At 41.0% G+C, this 16,422-nt stretch overlaps 1 protein-coding gene across 4 annotated transcripts in view; it reads right to left on the bottom strand.

Moving 5' to 3' along the window:
• Creb5 (cAMP responsive element binding protein 5) overlaps positions 1-16,422 on the bottom strand; it is a 403,062-nt gene that overhangs the window by 241,378 nt on the left and 145,262 nt on the right. For all 4 annotated transcript variants that reach the window (XM_074065197.1, XM_074065198.1, XM_074065196.1 and 1 more), the window contains one exon: positions 14,272-14,444. In XM_074065197.1, coding sequence (XP_073921298.1) covers positions 14,272-14,444 — 173 coding nt within the window. The remainder of the gene's footprint in view (positions 1-14,271; positions 14,445-16,422) is intronic.

Below are 16,422 nucleotides of genomic sequence, written 5' to 3'. Positions count from 1 at the left end.
AAAGAGTAGTTTTACTTTTACTCTTACTTAGATTTTTTTCTCCTAATGTTTTTATCTCCACACCTGCTCCAGTTCAATAAAAGAAGAATGGTGATATATATATATATATATATATATATATATATATATATATATATCACATTTTTTTTAACCACAATTCTGTTGACAAAGCAGACAGGTCTATGATCACATGGAGATGTGTATTACTTTGCTAGGGCTGCGGTAACAAATGACCACAGACTGGGAGGGTTAGGAACAACAGAAATGCATTCTTCCACAGCTTTGGAGGTTAGAAGTGTAAGATCAAGGTGTCAGCAAGGCTGGGGTGTTAAGGGAGAATCTGTTCATGCCTCTCTCCTAGCTTCTGATGTTGCTGGCAATCCCAAGAATGCCTTGGCTTGGCTGGCAGCTGCATCACTCTAGTGTCTGCTCAGTGGTCACATGGTACTTTCCCTGTGTGTCTCAGTTCTTGGTATTCACTGGGCTTTCATATAAAGACTCCAGTCATTGGATTCAGGGTCCATCCAAATTCAGTATGATATCATCTTAACTTGGATTACATCTGCAAAGACCCTACTTCCAAATCAGGTCAAACTCACAGATTCCAGGCATTATGACTTTAACATATCTTTTGGGAACACAATTCAACCCACAACAACATATGTGCAACAGTTGGAGATGTAAATAGCAGTCTTGCCTGTGAGATGAGCCTAGGTAGGAGAAGGAAGTAAGGGAATGTCCTGGAGGGGGTGGGGTGTGGACACCGGGAAGGAGAATTTTGAGCACAGGCTACACTGTGGGAGAGGCATAATCCCAAAGAGAAGAAAGAGGGAAAAACAGTGAAATCCTGGAGGGTGAAATTGAAACAGAGAAAGAGTGGAGGTCTGCAGACTTAAGGTACAGGAGAGGATGTGAATGCTGCCTTCTGCTCTGCCCAGGTCTCAATACCTCAGCATCCTGTCTTGTGGTCACAAGTCTCAGTGCATCCTGTCACAAAGGATGAATTGAGCAACACAACTTTCTATGTGTTGCAGCTCTGCCTTGTCCCAAAACATTAAAATGTGCAGATTCTCATGAAAGCTGTTTTCCTTCTGACAAGGTTCTTTCCTTACATCCACTTGCTAAAAGTTTTTTCATGTCTCCATCTTCCCCTGGGTCACCTTGGAAACCACAATTTGGCCTCCAATTTCATCTACTTTCCACAAAGGTGATGGCATCACTGCTTATCCAGGAAGTTGGACTTCAAGATGATACCCACATAATCACACCCCAAGAATTCACTTTTCTCTTGCAATCCAAAGAGAAAAACAAATCTTCAAGTTGTATCATTTTCAAGCTATTTTTTTGTTCTAGAACCTTTTATTCAAAGAAACGCTTATATAGAAAAGCAAGGAAATTAACAAATGTAGCGCTTGTGGTTGAAGGGGGACCTGGGAGATAGAATGTACTGTCCACCTGGACAATCTCTACACTCCTTATCTTTGGCAGATCCTCAGCAGACTCTGCAGAGCCCAGTGTAGTAATTCAAGGCCTTCATGTTCTAGTAACTCATCATTATATCATAGCACAAAGATATCACATTTTAATATGGGGCCTACTTGCTTTTTAAAAGATATTCATTCATTCATACCAGTCACTTTCTAAAAGGACAATTCCAAAATGAAAACCCTCTGTGTAACTAAGGAAACAACATTTCTCCTTGAGCTGCCACCAGGTTGGTCCCACCTCTTCACCCTCCAGGCCTGCCATGGATCTTGCCTCTTGTCTTTGACAGTACCCAGATCTTTGCTTGCTCCTCTCAAACTCACTACACACCTAATTTCAGAACAATTAACAAAACCTGCAAGCTCTGTGCATCGTTTGATTGGAGCAAAGGACCTGAAATTAAGTCAATTAGTGGAGAGACAACATTTAATAGAAGAAAAATTAGACCTATCAACATAAAAACTGATAAAAACAATTTGACTTTGGAAAACTCCCAGATTTGCATCATGAGAACATGAAGCACCAAATGCTTTGTATGGAACACCTTAAGAACAAGCACTTCTTATCGCAAGACTAAAAAGGACTCAATGCCACAGGATCTTTGATTTAAAAAGTTAAAGTAGAACTCACTGAAGACTGATATAGACCCCATGTGACTTTGTAAAAATGTGGTTCCATTGGAAAAGAACAAATTCAGGTTCTATCTTTATTAAACTCCATGCTGAAAGCTATTTCTCTTGCCACTCCCTACCCCTAAATTCCTAGATCAAATGAAAAATGAGAAATGAGAAAACAGCAATTCTACACTCCCATGAAATCTTACCTGAGGACAAGCTTTAATTCTACTGAGAAAGTGCTGGACTTCTGTTTCTTTACAGTACTATTTTGTCACCTTTTACAAAAACGCAGAGGGGAATGTGCCTTTGTATTATTTTTTCCACTGAATGATTTATCTATATATCATATCCAGGGCTACAAATCCCTGGAAATCACTAAAGTCCAACTTTCATTTGCTTCTTACTGGTGTAGGGCTATTCACCCAAGGAATCTATTTAGTGAAGGGTAATAACAAAAGGTTTCTTTTTAAATGCTCAGATCAGGACAAAGCATTTTTCTGGTACCACATCTGTGATAAAGTGTGAACCAAGTCACCATGTCATACAGACATGGTATCTCCCCTTGCTCCCAGAGAGGTCACCCTGGTCTTTCCTGACCAGCTAGGTATTACAGTGGCTTTGGGAAGGAGGACAGGCTGCTTAAGTATCTGTGGAAACCAAGCTGGCATGCACTCAACTGTGTCGGGGCTGATGTACCTCGAGGTGCTGGGTTTTTTCTTCTTCTGATTGGGCAAATTTTGGCATGTTCTTGGAGGGTCTGACCATGGTGGGAGGAAGAGGTTAAAGGGAGGAGAGACATGGAACTCCAGGTATGTGCTGTTCTCTTCAAGTGTCCACAGGCCCCCCCCAAAGAACCAAGAAAGTCTCTGGGAAAATTCATATCTGGAAGAATGTCTTGTCATGCTCTTTTTTCTTTAGTGGATGGTGAGCCTTTTTGCCAGGGCTGCTTCTGTGATGAACACCCTGCTGGTTAACAAATACTTGCCCTGAGATCCCTGAGGAGTGTCTGGGGGAATGTCTGGGGCCTGCTCAAACTGAGATGGAAAAGAGAAGAAGAAATAATATAGAATCTGGAACCTAGAGAGTTTAGGTGTTAGGACACTAAACAAACCAGGAAAAAACAGAGTTAAAGTTATAAATATTCTGCCTTCTGAATAGGCTTGCTGCTTCTCCATTAGGTGTTCCTCATCCTTCTGCACTTGCCCTCTCACACTACTTCAGCCTAGTCTCTCACTAAAAACCCACGTTATTATTTATTTTCCTATCTGTAATTAAAGAAACACAGTGGCATGAAAAGAATTCAGTTTCATCTCTAGACCTGAGAAAAGCCAAGAATCCAGCCATCCAATCAAAAAGCTTCACACGTGCTGCTTGGGCCTCATTCATACTGGGTTTGTATCTGATGAACTCTTCATTCAATTTGAAGCCCAATGGATAGGAAACCCAATGACCAAGAGAAGGCCTTCGTCCAAACATGTTCAAGTGCCTGTTGGTGATAGCTCCTTCCTTTGTGTTCCACAGCTCCTGTGAGAAGCCTCTCTCTCAGGCAGGTTCCAAACTGCCAACTCAGTGAAGCAAATAATAATTATTCCTAATGGCAATAATAATTATGGAATGCAGTGGACCCAACATAAGGTGAGTCGTCTGTGGCTTCAGGTGGGGCAGCTAATGTGTCACACGCTTGGTTTATGTTTAAATCTCTCTTTCTCTCTTACACACACACACACACACACACACACACACACACACGTGCACACACACACACATACATGCATGCCTAAAAGAGATCTGGACAAACTCACTCCTGTGGTTCTCTATAAAGTGCCTGACTACAGAGCTAAATTAAATAAATAGCAGCTATCCATACAATGAAGGGAGATTGGGACACATCTAATTTTTGACAACAAACATGCGCACACACACAAATTCTCATTTTCTTTTCAGCTAAAAGTTTTCAAATTTCTCCAATTCCAGACTTAAGATTCAGTGCCATGGCCAAATGGCAGATGTAAATCATTTGACGTATTTCTCCTTTCAAGGAGAGATAGGAAAGAAAAGAGGAGAGAGATTGGGGGCTCTGGTTGAGTGCCCTCCACCCTCACTCCACTCCAGACAAATCAGAATCTCCTGGTAGATATCAAAGCCTTGAGCCCATGGCTAGTGCCACAGTCAATTCCTATGACATATTTGCCTTCCTCTCCACAGGCAGGGGATCACTGACTCCCTCCCCCAGGGTAGGATTTGCCTGTCACCACCCTCCAGGGACATCAGCATTAGCACCTAAGTATCTCACTCCACATGCCAATGATGTCAAGGTGTTAGAGAAATAAAAGTAGCTCCTCCCAAAAACATAATCCTTCAACCAAATGGTCATTTTCTAGAAATTGAGGAATCGGTTCCATTTTCTATAATTTAAGTAAAGGAGCCAACATGAATACATATGAGATTTTTCTCTTTTAATCTTATTATGCTTGTCCAGCACTGTTGACTATTCTTTAAAAGTGGTTCTAAGGTCTTAGTGCAGTTCATTGTCATATAAAAGATCACACAGGGACATTCAGGGCATTAGGAAAAACTGCTATGCAGAATACACAGAACACAAGTGGAAAAATCCTTCAGGTGTTTTGAATAAGGTTATAAGCCCAGCAAAAGACCTACATTATGTTCTAGTAAAACAAAATATTATGAAATGTGTACACACACACACACACACACACACACACACATTTTCATTTGGGTGCACCTGGACTATAAAATTCCTCAGTCGACTTTAACAGCATGTAGTTTAGTTTGGATTATTTTAAATTCATTCTTGCAATGTTCCAGAGAGGCTACAATGTGGAATATGCATCTATAAAGTTGCAATTTTAGTTAGTTTTTAACACTAAAAATATACGTTGACTTAACTCAGGACTATAGAAAGACTTTAGAAGTAGACTTTGGTTTCAGTGAATTTGCCAGTTCATCCAAATGGCTCCACTTCTATGACCTAAACCACACTGAAGTGGAATCAGCCTTTATTTCATTTACCTTCCCTTTAACCTAGCACTTCACTGCTTATCTCTTCAGGTACTCAATATGAGCATAGCTTTGGGGGAAACTAGAGGAAATATCATGCTAAGTAGAAATCCCTGGGAGTCCACCAAATGCTTGGCCTTCTGCTCCTACAGATCCTAAAAATGACATTACACATTTGACAAGTATTTAATGGCTTGGTGACTTGGGATGGGTGTTTATTGTTGCAGTTATCATTGTGATTATTCATGTAGAAATGTTTATGGGTTCCAAGGACTGAAAACAATACATTTGAGGTCAGCCGTAAAGTGTGGTGCATTTGGCTTGTGAATTACCATATCTGAACCAAAATATGATGGGTCCATAGTTATTGGGAAGTGATTCCTAGCATTTCAAAGGTGTTTGGAGCCATCTGTTCTCTGCAAAGTTTGCAACCCTGCCAAAACAACCCAAGCACATTCTAGCACGTCTCTACCCCATGCTCACAAGGGTCCTATCATTCTGCAGATTTTACTGACCTAGTCACCAGCCAAAATGCACTTTGCCAAAAGGGGGAAAACTGTAAAACTCCAAATTCTTTTTAAAATGTCTGATAGCATTAAGAATATTTGTTACTCTAGGGGAACTCTAAGTTGATATTTACCAAAAACACAACATACTTGGCAAATAGGTTACTAGATTACTTGCTAAATGTGAATGCATCTGTCCTATGGAATTTCTTCAATTGTCCACATTAGCCAGTGTCGTTGTCTAGTGTGAGTCATGACAAGGAAACACACTTGTTCCTGAGAGCTTGTTTTAGATTTACTAAGAATTTGGGCTAGAGAGCACTTATTAGTCAAAGCAATTTCATTCTTTCTTTTTATAAGATGGAAAAGCAGGTCCCAGCAAGGTCAAGAGCCCTGTTCAAGCTCTCAAAATTGTAAGTGGTACAGCCAGAGCCACCAGCCTGGGCTTCTAGCCCTCTAGCAATGGCCTCACCCTGCCCTAGGGTTCTATCTGAATGTAGCTGAATCTTAACATCAAGGATTGCCTTACATCCAAGTGAACATAGTTATGTGTGGTTCTCATTCAACGTGAAATGTCCATGAAGTCTATATTATCTTCAACTAAATCTTCATTAGAAATAATAGAAAAATGATGGTAGAGAACAATCCACTTAGTCTAATATAAATGGAAAATACATGCGAGAAAACCTCTTGAACGAATTCTCTTTTGAATCCTTAAATGTCCAATTATATGAATATATTGTATGTGCTATGAGCGGCATAGGCTACCTCTCAACTCAGAACCTACTAGCCAATCAGTTCAGCTACGAATTATTTACACTATATGAGTCATATGTTATTATGGAATGAAGAGATTCAAAAAATGTGAAATGCCCCCTGGGCATTGCACTGTTATATAGACATGCTCCATGTCTAAAAAATCAAAGTGCACTTCTAGTTCCAGAGAACCAACTCAGCTTTATCAGTTTCATTTCTCCTTACATGGTCAGCTTGCAGAGCACTGCACACACACACACACACACACACACACAAAATTTTCCCATGTCAATACCTTTGTAGTATCCTTCAATGAATGGCTACACTTAGTCATGCCATATGGACTTTCTAGGTGTTCATTCATGCTTCTTACCCTACAAACAGGAAGTACAAAGCCAACTCTGATGTAGGAACTAAGACAAGTACAGACAGTACAGTTATATTGTATTTTATATTATGAGAGTACATATACCTTCAACCCTAAGTATTTAATTATTGGCACTTGCCCAAGATTTACCCATGGGAAGACTCTATATAATGATATAAGCTAAAGCACTATGTTTCAAGTCTGCCGCAAAGTAATCCCCCCAAGTAATAATGATGCCAAAAAATAAGCCAATGAACTGCATTTTCCCATAGAACTCTCTGGCAAAATCATTGCCAGGTCTGTTGAATCAGACTTATTTTGCATCTTTCACTGTTTTATGAAGCTTAATAGTTATATCTCCTCCAAAAGCCACTTTTAGCAAGGTGAGAATTAAATAACAGAGCAGATTATTTGTTTGTTTGTGGTGCTGGGGATGAACTACAGAGCATTACATTTGCTAGGCAAGCACTCTATCACTGGAGCCATGTCTAAAAGAACAGTTTTTTGATAAAATTAATTCAAAGGAGGAAACTATGCATAGTCATACATGCAGCACTGAACTCCCAAAAAACTTACCTTGCCAAGTCATTTCAAAATCAAATTTGTTAGGAAAAGCATTAGTATTTTAGTGCTAGAAAAGGGCTTTGAGGATTTTCTAGTGATACCTCCCCATTTTACAGGTGAGGAAATTTAAACCTGGGTAAGTCAAGTTCACTGACACCCATGGGACCATGTGATGTAGGGGGTCTGGCTTCTAGTACTGACTCTGGGCATTATTAGGATTACCTGGGGCAAGATGTTTAATCTCTGAACCTCACTTCACTCAACTGTAAACTGTGTGCGTTAATTCCCATGTAGCAGAAGTGTGTGTGCTGAATTAGTAAGTGATAAGGGGAAAGGTGCCTCGTAAACAAAGCACCTGGCAAAGAGAGCTTGTTGTTATCTACCTAGGAACTCAGCCTAGAAATCAGGTCTCTCCAGCTTTCAAAGCCAAGACCCTTCACTTTTACTGCCCAAGCCTGTTCTTCTCAGTCATTCCCAGGTTCTATTCTGTCTCCACCCTCTGGGATATGTGAACATATCCTGGAGCTCAGATAATCTAGAGCTCCAACTAAACCCAGGTCCTAGAGAAACACAAACAAAATGAGAAAATACATTTGAGACAGAGAAGAGGTACTGAATTAGGATTTTGGAGCTGGAGTGGCTTTCTTAGTCAGTTGGCAAACCACTTCATGTACAGATGAAGGGAAGCTGCAAACTTTTTAAATGGGAGAGCCTGAACTGCCTAGAACCATTGACCTCTGACCCATTACTTAAACTTTTCCATGATTCCCCTTTGATACGGCATGGTTGACCCCGAGCAAACTTCTGTTTTCCAGGCATGTCTTCTCAATAGATTGCACAAAGGAACAAAGGTCTAAATTTACTACAGGCACAGACTGAGCCTGATTATTTGCTCCAGAAGCAGACCCTAATTGTCCCAGTCTGTTCCAAAATAGAGTATTAAATGCACACAGAAATTTTTATATGGAGATTCTGTGAGCCAGGCTTCTGCTTATAAGATCCAGAAATGACATCTTCCTCCAAGAGAAGGTCACAGGCAAAGCTACCAATCCCTGCAGGAGCTGGAACAAGTGTGGTGGTTGCATTGCACCTGGGCAGTGATGGTGGTCCTCCTGCAAGCCAAGAAGCCAAATGTAGAGCCACCAAATGTTAGAGACCAGGACAGTTATCTCTCTGTGGTGACTTCAGTTTTCTTACACACAGAGGATTGGCTCAAAGGCATCCTAGACAAAGGCCCACTCTGTGCTACCATGTGCTCAATACATTCTCTGGTCTCCCTCTCTGAGGACCAGAGCACCCTTATACATACTTTTGAAGGATCAAAGCAGCTGTGTACATCTCTGCCCTGGGGCACGCTGCAAGTGGATGAACGTGCAGACACTCTTCACACAGTGACCAGACAGAGGGAGCATCAGCCAGCTCCTGTACATAGATGATTCTCACATTTCAGACACACTCATGCGTCTCCTTGGCACTGCTGTTACCATGGACAAGGGTATGTGCTTTGGAGTCCAATGACCTATGTTCAGAATTAAGCTCATGTCACTGGCTAGTGACATGGGACAAGTTATTTCTCTCCTTGGAGCAATAAAACATTGAAAGGGAAATAATGCCTACCTTACCAAATTATGGGAGAATTATAGGAAATGACATGCAAAGCTAGCTCAGGGCTATCACAGAGTGGTGTTGGATAAATATCAGCTTTCTTCTTTTTCTTTGGCATTCGTCTCCTAATCAAGGGTTTTTCAAACAAAGGGTTTGAACCCTCTAGAAGTGATCTCTGATTTCCTCTGCCAAGTGAACCAGCCTTGCTTTTTCCACGTAATTTGCTTGCCTGAGGACTCAGAGGCAATAACCAGATTTGGAGACAAAGGCAGGGGTATTTTTCTGCTTCTTGGGACACTCAGCCATGTGCTCCTGCATTCTGACCGCCTCCTTCATCTGGCCACAATACCATGTGGCATAAACTTTCGAATGCTGAGGAACATTATATTTCCTCAAGTATCGGTGCTTAATGTTTCGTTCCACACATAAAACCCTGGGAGGAGAAGGCTGCTGGCCCCCTTGTCAGAGGCAATTTCTCAGGGCTCTGCGTGGGATTTAACAGGAGCCATATGGCTAAGTCTGTCAACCCTCCCAGAAAGCATCCCCCTGAAGGGCCCTCATAAATGTTCTCAGGGCTGTGAAAGATCCAGCAGCTCTCTAACAATAAAGCTATGTTCATAGCTGTGATATTCAGCAAAACACAAAGCAAGAAATAATGGCTTCTGGTCTGAATTACTCAAGGGGAGATTTAAGTTGTCCTGGTTAAGGGCTGAGGGGCAATGACAAGCTGAGACCTGCCCCCACTGCTTCCCTCAGGAAAGAGCTGGTCTGGATGTCCCCAGCATGAGCCTCGAGTGGACAGTGATGGTGTTAGTCATGCTTAGTGTGTTGAGACATTTAGGAAAACACTTAAGAATAGAATTATACACATAGGCATCTACAGAACAAGGATATTCTTAAGCTGTAAGATGCTTTGTTATTTAGATCTTTAAATTGCCTTTCTGTGAATGCATCACTTACTGACCTCTCTCCTTATATTTTTGTCCAGTGCAACAATGACACAAACTGCTCAAACCAGTTAACATTCCCATCTTGATGGCACTTTGGACAACAATACCAACTCACACAACAAAGCCTCAGGACTCTCTTCACCTTTAGTCTTCAGATGTAATAAGCTTTTATTTTGATTTTTATTTCTGTTTATTGGTTGGTTTGTTTTCCTCAGTCATGTCCATGGAGCTATATCAGATATTCTGCATGACACACCGTGTCCGAGATTGCAAAGAGAAAGAGGTAAAGAAGCACAGATGGAGTGACAGGAGGTAGGATTTATGATGAGTAATAGCAACTTTTTGTTTTTACATGAAACAAGATTTGCTTCCACAATAGTTTGTATATTTCATAGAAGTTTCAGCTAAGTATTAGATCTGTACTGCCTAACTACCACCCCACGAAAATGGGGCTTATATCCAAATGCCCAATAGGTATGCATCATATAGACATTTATACACCAGGACTAGAATTTGTATAAAATCAGGGAGAGGTTTCACACATAAATGGCTTCATAGATGCATTTTGTTGAACCTATTTCAATTTTCCTGATACAGCTGGCTAATTCAGTACCTTAGCAGAATTCTCTACATTTGCATTTTCTGATATTAGATGTATAGCACTTCCATTGTAAGCAATTACTATCAAATTATTCTCACCAACAATCTAATGAAATTATGTATTTGCCCTACTCCTACAGAGAATTTAAAAAGAAAGAAGAAAATTTGTAGAATACTTTGGCAGTACCACCCATAACCTGTCAGAATGCTTACTGTGATCCATTCTTCTTGAGCACCACACTCCATATTGTCTTCACTGATCTCCTGAAGAATTATTGAGTATGAATTATCTACCAACATCTACACCATGGAGAGACAAAGACTTCTTTAGGAAAGCTGGGATCTATTAAGATTATAGCCATCTACTCAACTAATTATTGGCTCCTATGAAAATGTTTCATGTGATGAAAGAGAGAGAGAGAGAGAGAGGAATTTACACTACCATTACCTGCTCATTCACCATTTTTCCCAGGTTTTGTTGACTTGATTCTGAATTGATGAGGCTGTTACATGATATCTAATAAAAATGACTACAGTAGAGATAGTATTTGGGATCTGGCACATACTTGGTTCAAGCCTGAATTGATTTCGTCTCCATTTAACACATGCTAGCGTTCTGTCTCTCTTGTCTCCCCACAGCCCATGGCTCACTTTTTTCCCATCTGGGAAACTTATCTCCTAAAACGCTCCCATCAATCAGCCAAAGACTCTTCCCGACAGAGCGTCTGCCAGTTTGACTGAGCACAAGTAGTCACTAGTTTAGGGATGCCTCCCACACTCCCTAGAGCTGTGTGTTTTTCTGGCCTGCCTAACCACACAAGTGCAATTTGGGATATTTATACTTACCTTCAGTTTCTATTGAGATAATAGCACTACTCTTACAGAATTGAGCACAGGGCATAGTATGGGTTCTTACAGTACAGAGTAGAGCTAAATTTGTTGCTCGTCTACTTACTTTTTACATTATTTCTTTGCATTTTTGAATTTCCACTCAGTTTGATCTGCCCTGGCTCAGCACCTATCCAAAAATGATGAAGGATGTGTACCTTTTCTTCCCAAAGCTTTCCCTGATAACTGGCATCACTTCCATTTTCCAGTCCTTTATATGAATGCCACCCCCAAGCCTCTAACCTAAGTTTTGCAGCATGAAAGTAGGGACACAGAAGAGACAGCAAAGGTGGGGTTGGCTGCAAAAGCCAAGCCCTGGTGGAAGGGAAGGAAAGGGGGAGAGGAGCCAGGCAGTCCTGTGTCCCACAAAGTCCTAGTCGTGAACATATCCACTGGCTGCTGCACAAAAGCACTAAGCGTGGGCACAGGTGGGTCCCAGCCTCTCTGGCTGGATGCAGCCTAAGCACTGAGCCTGAATGAAGACTTTCATTGCTGTTTGCTGTTTTTGTTGGCCAGTGGCCATGGCAAACATTTGCAGGTGGCTTGGCCAGATTTTGACACTTAAATATTTGAGGTTGTGATAAAAATCAGAATATTACTACAATATGGTTCTGTGCAGCCTCACACACACACACACACACACACACACACACACACAAAACAGAATAAAAAAGCTATCTGCATTTCATATTCATTTAAAGACACAGTCTCCAGAGGGAACTCATGTTTTAAAATAAGTACTCATTTCCTCTTTGCTGAGAGAAATAAAAGAGCCAGCCACCCCCAAATGTTACCACCTAGAGTTTCATACTGAATCCACTGGTGAGATGGGTTGGGCTGATTCTTGCAGAGCCCCACGATCATCCGGGCAAGGTTTTAGATGGGTCACATAGAGAAAATGAAAATGACAGGATGTGTGGGTTTGAATCAACATAGTAAGCACAACAGGGAAGAATCTGGAGGAAAGAAATAGCCTCCCTCAAGCTTGGCAATGAGACAGAGGCCTAAAAGCGACAATTATCTCCTAGAACACACCAGGAGAGACATTCAGCACCCCAAGATGGAGAATGAATGGGAAGAGAGAGTCCATATCGAGAGTATGTCAATAGGTCACATTAAAGGAACACAGCCATCTGCCCAGGCAGAGTGACACAGCCCACAAATGTCACCCAAATGTATAGTCCTATGCCAACTAGGTAAATAATTGACAGAATCAACACTCATCTTAAAATTTAGTGCTACCCCTTAAAAGATTATTTCATGAATGCTAGAGTTGTACTAACAATAACTGAGCACTAAGGGCCTCCAAGAGAGTAGTGGGTAAGGGTAGACAGGGGTAGGCAGCAGAGCTCCAGGGGGGAAGGAATGCTGTAAAACTACTAGTAAACTCTAGCACATTTTATGTTTCTTCCCCTTGAAAGAAAAATAAAATGATTATAATTAGCTGGCTTAGCAGTCTCTAGAGATTTCGATGCTGTCTTTAATGAATCCATCCCACCCTCTTAGTGTATTATAGGTTCTTGCTTTAGATAATGGCAACATTTTACTCTCAGAGTCACTTGAAAAGAAAAGAAATCATTGCCAGAGATACTTGCTAATTATCACTGGCTTCTTTAAACAAAGTCAAGTATACAAATGGCCATATTAATTTTCTGTTTCTTGAATTGGAAAACAAATGTACCCACAGCAAACTCACACAGTAGTCATTAACTATGGCTCTTGTTTCTTCAGGTGTCACACCCTACCCTAATAAGCTGAGACATGTGAGAAACAAGGTAGTCATTCGTGAGCATTCTATGGAGGAGCAAGCCAGCACTGTCCCTGTGTTCCCTATTGGTCTGGGATTCTTACATTAAAAACAAGAGGGGAAAGACATATTGACAAATTTTGAGGCAGCTTCTACATTTTTTAGAACATAATTATATCCAAGAGTCACCTGAAAATTCAAACTGAATTCTAATGCATGTATCAACCACAGTAAGCTAATTCTGAGGAGAGAGGAGCCAAGAGTCAGCATCCAGCAATATACATGTGTCATAGCTCTTTAAGTTACTACCTTTCCTTCCTAAGAACCCATATACTCTTAAATGTTTTATTTCATCTTTTCTCTTGTAAGGTTGGAGATAATGAACTCCATACTCACTCTGGAGATAAGGAAGCTGGGCCAGAGATTCTGTATTTCTAAGAAGCTTCTGGGAAATGCCCACCACACTGTGCAGCAAGGAGCTGGAACGATGACATGACACCAAGAAGTGAGAGCAAGCTCCATCCCATGATACAGGGTGCCTGGGATTCAATGACAGGATGCTTCTATCCGTTCTTCTTCAGTGTCTTATTAATGTTTTTTCATATCAATGAGAGGGAGAGGCCTGTTCTCTTTGTTTTATCTACAGGAACGATTGTGGACCAATGAAGAGGGGAAGGAGAACTGATAAGGAAATATTAACAAGGAAGAGAAGTAGAAAGAAAAGATCAAAGGGAAGGAGGACTGTGGAACTACACAGGTGGCATGGGTAATGGGCTGAACAGCTCGCAGGATAAACAGGGCATACTGTGCAGGGGAGGAGGCTGGGCTGGTAGAAATTCCCTCCACTGTCACCAAGCATTTGTCCTGAGCACTCTACTCTGGTCTCCATAACACCACAAATTTTCCTGCATTCATCTTCATACTCACAAATCTTGTTTGAAGTAATGACCCCACAGAATAACTTGATTTTTCCAACACCCAGAATCAGAACAGCTTCCACCAAACAGAAACTCCTTCACTCTTCTATCATCAAAAGTATCGCTCTAAACTCCCAACAATATCATACCAGCCAGGAAAACCAATGAATCTGAGGATCAGAAATAATGAAAAAGTCCAGAACATTCCTTGAGCTGCAGCCAGAACCCGGAAACAGCTAAGGTCTCCTTACCCGATTTGACGGTTGGTAGAAGGTGCCTGTGTGATGACAGAGCTGGACTGGGGCGATGGCATGGCTTGTTGAATCACAACGCTGGTGTCATGGTTGGGCATCCGGGTACTGCCCAGCTGGTGCGCTCCAGGCCCTGTCATGGTCCCACCAACTGCATTATGCATGGAGATATTCTGCCCAGAAAAGACAGAGGAGAAAGGTCAGAAGGAGTCAATCTTTCATTCAACTCCCAAGCTCTCAAAGGCCAAAACTGGGAATCTGGTTGTGTCAACTAAATAGAGAGTTATGGCTTCTGGCAAGCTTTGGACCTATTCATCTTGTTCTAGCTTACAGCTATGCAGAGATGAAAAATAACTACTCATCCTTAGAGTAAAGCACAAAGGGAAATGCCCTGACGTTTGCTTATCACTTTGCCACCATTCTGATGTGAGGTTTACATCCGGGATACTTAGTGCATACCTTCGCTGACTCAGTGTGATATATACTGTACTAGAAAGTGATTTCTGTGGTAAGTGCATACTAGTGTGATTTAGTGAATACAGTTGCACATCCTGTTTGAATATTAATATTATCTTTGCTTTCAGTCCTATGAAAGTGGCCAGCCACATATTTTTTCCAGGAAACTGTTACGTTTCCAAATTGTAACCTGGGTACTTGACAACCTGTGGAATGGGGATGGATGATGCTAATAGATGATGGTGCATCAGGAATCCAGTGACAAAAGTGACAGTTGCAACATTCTGCTCTTCTCATACAACCAATCTATAACAATGGTGTGGAATATAGAATACAGAGCAGTGATTGCTTGTTGGTTCACTACCTTTTCCTCTAGGATACAGCATGTTCCCAACTCTGTCCCATGTGTTTGGAATAGAGCAGGCACTCAATAAACATATATTTCATGAATAAACAAGAGAAGGAAGAAAAGAGGCACCTGAGTCATTCAAGGGGCCTAATATCATGTTTATATCTCTGGTGTCTTGAATATAGGCTTCTTTGTTTAAAATTCAAAATTAAGCTAAAATATGTAAAATATCACTTGATTTAAAAGATAGCTCTTAATAGACAAGGAAGTTACTGGAATGACAAGAGGGAATGAACACTGAGACAGACATGGACTGATGGACACATTGGTGCTGAAATGTGAGAAAGAATTTCAGAACCCAGCAAGGAAAGAGAAAGTGCATAGAAACAGGGAAGTATACTAAGTAGGCTCCTGTACATTCAGGTACAGCTTTCAGTCTAGAAGGGTGGGTCCAGGGTCCCTTGGACAATGGGTTGAGGATGAGAGGAAAAAAATGGAGTGTCACTAGCAATTTACTCAAGGAAAAATATATATCTGTCTGCACTTTGGAGTTAGCAAGGAAAAAACCAAACATTAGCCAGTAGATCTAGAAAGGGTTTTTTTAAGTTCTTCTGCAAAGAACAGGATTTCCGGCACTACGTGTTAAATGATGGTGACAACATATAAGGTACTGAAGGTGGTTGTGTCCATCACATAGCACCTTTCCAGGGTTTCTGATTTCTAAATCTTGACCACACAATTTGTCAAGAGTCCAGATGGAAGTTGGGCACCTGGTTTTGACTGTGAGCTGACTGTGTTATCGCTGGATCCCAAAGGCTCAAATGTACACAGTCTAAAGGCTCTTCTTGTGTACTGGAATGTTTTCCTGACATGGGAAAATATTGTGGCTGGGAAAAGTAGGATGGAAAGAAACAGAATGATGGTTCAGTTTCAATAAGATCTCGAGATTTGGAGAATCAGGCTAAAATGGCAGTGGAAATAAAGATTGTTATGTTATTACTTTTGAAAGTGAACCCTAACAAATGTATTCCCCCCTGGTCTTAATGGAGGGTAAAAAAAATTATTGAAACTATCTTTTCCATTGTTTAAACATTTGAAATATTTCATTTTGCTCACTGTCATCTACATTATCAATCATGGATTCAAGGCCTCTAACAATTTCTGTCTCTCTTCATACAATTATTTCCATTGTGTTCTCCTTCCTCTGTGTATCAATAAAGCTGTGCAATTTAAACTTCTTTGGCAGTACTGGAGTTTGAACTCAGCCATTTCAATCACTAGGCAAGCATATTACCACTTGAGCCATTGCCTCAGCCAATAGTTTTTAAGATCACAACCTTTAAATT

This window comes from Castor canadensis, chromosome 2, assembly GCF_047511655.1.
Source record: "Castor canadensis chromosome 2, mCasCan1.hap1v2, whole genome shotgun sequence".
NCBI lineage: Eukaryota > Metazoa > Chordata > Mammalia > Rodentia > Castoridae > Castor > Castor canadensis.
The sequence above is the reverse complement of the archived record's forward strand: the minus strand, read 5'-3'. Positions and strand labels throughout refer to the sequence as shown.